The 4,416-nt window shown below is 50.2% G+C and overlaps 1 protein-coding gene across 1 annotated transcript in view; it reads right to left on the bottom strand.

The window, feature by feature from the left end:
• TULP2 (tubby like protein 2) overlaps positions 1-4,416 on the bottom strand; it is a 26,615-nt gene that overhangs the window by 9,110 nt on the left and 13,089 nt on the right. The window contains exon 6 of the mRNA XM_011946534.1: positions 1,119-1,305. Within this exon, the coding sequence (XP_011801924.1) occupies positions 1,119-1,305 (187 nt within the window). The remainder of the gene's footprint in view (positions 1-1,118; positions 1,306-4,416) is intronic.

Here is a 4,416-nt window from a genome sequence, read left to right as displayed (position 1 = left end):
GAGCTGAGATCCGGCCACTGCACTCCAGCCCGGGCCACAGAGTGAGACTCCGTCTCAAAAAAAAAAAAAAAAAAAAATCTCATTCAGTCCACCCAGCCAGGCCCGCCTCTGTTGACTGGACAGTCTATTCGCTTTCCTTGGCAGCCACACCCCCTCCACCTGCAGATTGGAGAATTCCTTTTTGAAAGCACAGCCCATTCCGTTAAAATGGCCATTGGTTTGATCTAGATAACATAGTAACAGCCCACATCTGCCCCCAAGATAAACCATCTACTGCACTTTCACCAACACCAAAGTGAGTGCCAATTTGCCCTTTTATTTTTTGAGACAGAGTTTTGCTCTATTGCCCAGGCTGGAGTGCAGTGGCTCGATCTCGGTTCACTGCAACCTCCGCCTCCCAGGTTCAAGCAATTATCCTGCCTAGTCTCCCGAATAGCTAGGATTACAGGCTTGCGCCACCACACCCGTCTAATTTTTGTATTTTTAGTAGAGACGGGGCTTCACTAAGTTGGCCAAGCTGGTCTCGAACTCCTGACCCCAGGTGATCTGCCTGCCTCGGCCTCCCAAAGTGCTGGGATTACAGGCGTGAGTCACTGCTCCTGGCCCGCAATTGGCCCTTTTTGATCAGTGTTCTGCCCTTTCTGAAGCTCGCTGTCCCATGGAAAGACCTTTTTTTTTTTTAGACAGAGTCTCATTCTGTCTCCCAGGCTGGAGTGTAATCTCAGCTCACTGCAACCTCCGCCTCCAGGGTTCAAGTAATTCTCCTGCCTCAGCCTCCTGAGTAGTTGGGATGACTGGCTTGTGCCACCACACCCAGCTAATTTTTGTATTTTAGTAGACACAGGGTTTCACCACGTTGGCCAGGCTGGTCCTGAACTGCTGACCTCAAGTGATCTGCCCACCTCAGCCTCCCAAAGTGCTGGGATTACAGGCATGAGTCACCATGCCATAAGCTGTGTTTTAATGACCATGTCTATGTCAAGTCAAATCCTCCGATTTGATGAATAGTATACACACACACACACACACACACACACACACACACACATGAGTCTCTGCTAGCTTAATCACCACCAAGAAAAAGAGCTTCTGATTGGGAGGCAGAATTTTAGCCCCACCCTCCCCAGAGGTCCAAGGCTAGCCCTCCTCTTCCAACATCCTGACAGGCTGTGCATTTTCCCACCTTGTGGAAGGCCAAGTTTTCATATACCCCATCACCATCCATTCCAGGGCTTGGTCCCATATTGGGTGCCTTGTATGCATCTCCGACATCCTGGGATTCATTCTCACCCTCTGCACGGGTCCCTAAAGGATGAAAGAAGCCTGGACTAAGCTCAGGACAACTGGGTCCCAGGAGTGTGGGACAACATCATCAGTGCTAGCCAGAGAAGGCCACAATCCTGGGTTCTCAGTCCCTACTCATTACTCAGTGCCCTCACTTGCAACACCCTCCTCCTCCTCCAGGTGCATGGGAGTCTACAGGGATCAGAGTTTCTGATTACCCTGGATCTAAGGACAGAGAGGGGTTAGGGTCTTCCCTTTTCCTTGTCTCAGACAAAGCATCACAGAGACTGAAGATGGGGGAATGGAGTTTGGGGTGATAAGAATTCTGTCATTGAAATCATTGGCCATCTCATGAAAATAAAAGGAAATGTCACCACAATGGAATATTATAAGGGAATAAAAAGGAATGAAGTACTGATAACACTACCACACGGATGAATTTTTTTTTTTTTTTTTTTTTTTTGAGGCGGAGTCTCGCTCTGTCGTCCAGGCTGCAGTGCAGTGGCGCTGATCTCAGCTCACTGCAACCTCTGCCTCTTGGGTTCAACTGACTCTCCTGCATCAGCCTCCCCAGTAGCTGGCATTACAGGTGCATGCCACTATGCCTGGCTAATTTTTGAATTTTGATAGAGATGAGGTTTCACCATGTTGGCCAGGCTGGTCCCAAGCTCCTGACCTCAAGTGATCCTCCCGCCTTGGCCTCCCAAAGTGCTGGGATCACAGGCGTAAGCCACCACGCCCAACCTCCCTCTTCCTTTTTGGATGGAAGAATTCACACATTCCAGGCCTCTTTTCCCACAGAAAGTTAGGAATCCCAGTCCCTTGTCTCTCAAGGAGTCAAATGCCTTAAATGCCAGCCTATGTTCCAAATCCTTCAGTTCTTCTAGTCCCTAAGTAGTGAGCAGGTGGAAGGTATGCTGTGTGTGGCCTGCTGGGAAATGAAATCCGCCTGTCCCCAAGCTCCCTGGTACCTGCTCCTTACCACATGTCAGAGCTCTGCCCACCTGACTTTGCCCACGAAGTTGTCCCCATCCCGAGATAGATCTGTGGGATCCAGGGAGATGAGGTAATTACAAGTTTTGCTCCTTCTTCTCTTTCGCCCAGCCAGGAGGAAGTGCTATGGATGAGAGGAACGGTCCATTAGAATGGACTTCTGGAGGCTGGGTGTGGTGGCTCATACCTGTAATTCCTGTACTTTGGGAGGCTGAGGTGGGCAGATGACTTGAGGTCAGGAGTTCAAGACCAGCCTGGTCAACATGGTGAAACCTCGTCTCCACAAAATTAAAAAAAATTAGCTGGGCATGGTAGTGCCTGCCTGTAACCCCAGCTAGTAGGGAGTAGGGAAGCTGAGGCAGGAGAATTGCTTGAACCCAGGGGGCAGAGGTTGCAGTCAGCTGAGATCGCGCCATTGCACTCCAGCCTGGGCGACAGAGCGAGACTCCATCTCAAAAATAAAAAATAATGAAAAAAAGGCCAGGCGCGGTGGCTCACATCTGTAATCCCAGCACTTCAGGAGGCCGAGGCAGGTGGATCACGAGGTCAGGAGACCGAGACCACGGTGAAACCCTGTGTCTACTAAAAGTACAAAAAATTAGCTGGGTGTGGTGGTGGGCGCCTGTAGCCCTACCTACTCGGGAGGCTGAGGCAGGACAATGGTGTGAACCCGGGAGGCGGAGCTTGCAGTGAGCTGAGATGGCACCACTGCACTCCAGCCTGGGCGGCAGAGCGACAGAGCGAGACTCCATCTCCAAAAAAAAGAAAAAAAAAAAAAAGAATGGACTTCTGGTAGCTGGTTAGAGCCAGGGGTCCAAAGACAAGGAAACATCATGTCCCGTGATAGAGGAGCCGGTGATGGCACAACGAGCTTCGGGAAATGTGGTTCTCACTGAGGGAAGCCATCAGCAGGGTTCTGAATGGAAGCTTCCTGTCTTAATATCTCTCCCTCATTCCTTCCGCCTATGGGTCCAGGGTTGAAGCTTAGCCCAGGAAGGGTCTGGCTTTGGAGAATGGGGAGCACCCTCACTTGCGATATTGCAGCAGGACTTTGGTAGGCGTTTCATCTGGGAAATATGGGTTTGGCTCTGAGTAGGCAAAAAACCTCTTTCTGGTGGGAGAGAGGATACCCCGAGGAGACCATACTTGGAGGGTAAAGGCCAGAAAGACTAGATTGAGAGAAGTGCGGCTTGAATCTGGAAAGACAAATCTGTGACGGGAGGGGCCTGGTTGCTGGGGGCGGGATTTATCTCAGGATTGGGTGAGGCCTGAGAGCTGATAGCAAGGAAGGCTCAGTGAGGGAGGGTCCAGACTTTTTTTTTGTTTTTTTTTGACAGGAGATCTCTAACTCCTGGGCTTCAGCCATTTTCCCACCTCAGCCTCCCAAGTAGCTGGGACTACAGGTGGGCATCACCATGCCTGGCTAATTTTTTTTTTTTTTTTAATTTATGTAGAGACAGGGTTCCACCATGCTGCTCAGGCTGATCTGGAACTCGTCAGCTCAAATGATCTGCCCACCTTGGCCTCCAAAATGTTGAGATTACAGGCGTGAACCACCGTGCTTGGCCTTTTTTTTTTTTTTTTTTTTTTGAGATAGAGTTTTCGCTCTTTCGCCCAGGCTGGAGTACAGGGGCATGATCTCAGCTCATTCCAACCTCCGCCTTCCAGTTTCAAGCATTCTCCTGCCTCAGCCTCCCGAGTAGCTAGGATTATAGGCGCCCACCACCATGCCTGGCTAATTTTTGTATTTTTAGTAGAGACGAGGTGTTGCCATGTTGGCCAAGCTGGTCTTGAACTCCTGACCTTGTGATCTGCGCGCCTCGGCCTCCTAAAGTTCTAGGATTACAAATGTGAGCCACCGAACCTGGTCCTTTTTTTTTACACAGAGTCTCACTCTGTCGCCCAGGCTGGAGTGCAGTGGCGTGATCACGTCTCACTGCAGCTTCGAACTCCCAGGCTCAAGCAATCCTCTCACCTCAGCCTCCCGAGTAGCTTGGACTACAGGTGCATACCACCATGCCCAGCCAATTTTTGTATTTTTTGTAAAGACAGGCTTTTGCCATATTTTCCAGGCTGGTCTTTTTTGCTTGTTGGTTGATTTTGTTTTTTGAGATGGAGTCTTGCTCTGTCGCCTAGGCT

The sequence above is a fragment of the Colobus angolensis genome, unplaced genomic scaffold (assembly GCF_000951035.1).
Source record: "Colobus angolensis palliatus isolate OR3802 unplaced genomic scaffold, Cang.pa_1.0 Scaffold25, whole genome shotgun sequence".
Classification (NCBI taxonomy): domain Eukaryota; kingdom Metazoa; phylum Chordata; class Mammalia; order Primates; family Cercopithecidae; genus Colobus; species Colobus angolensis.
Note: the sequence above shows the minus strand (reverse complement) of the source record. Positions and strands in the feature narration are given on the sequence as shown.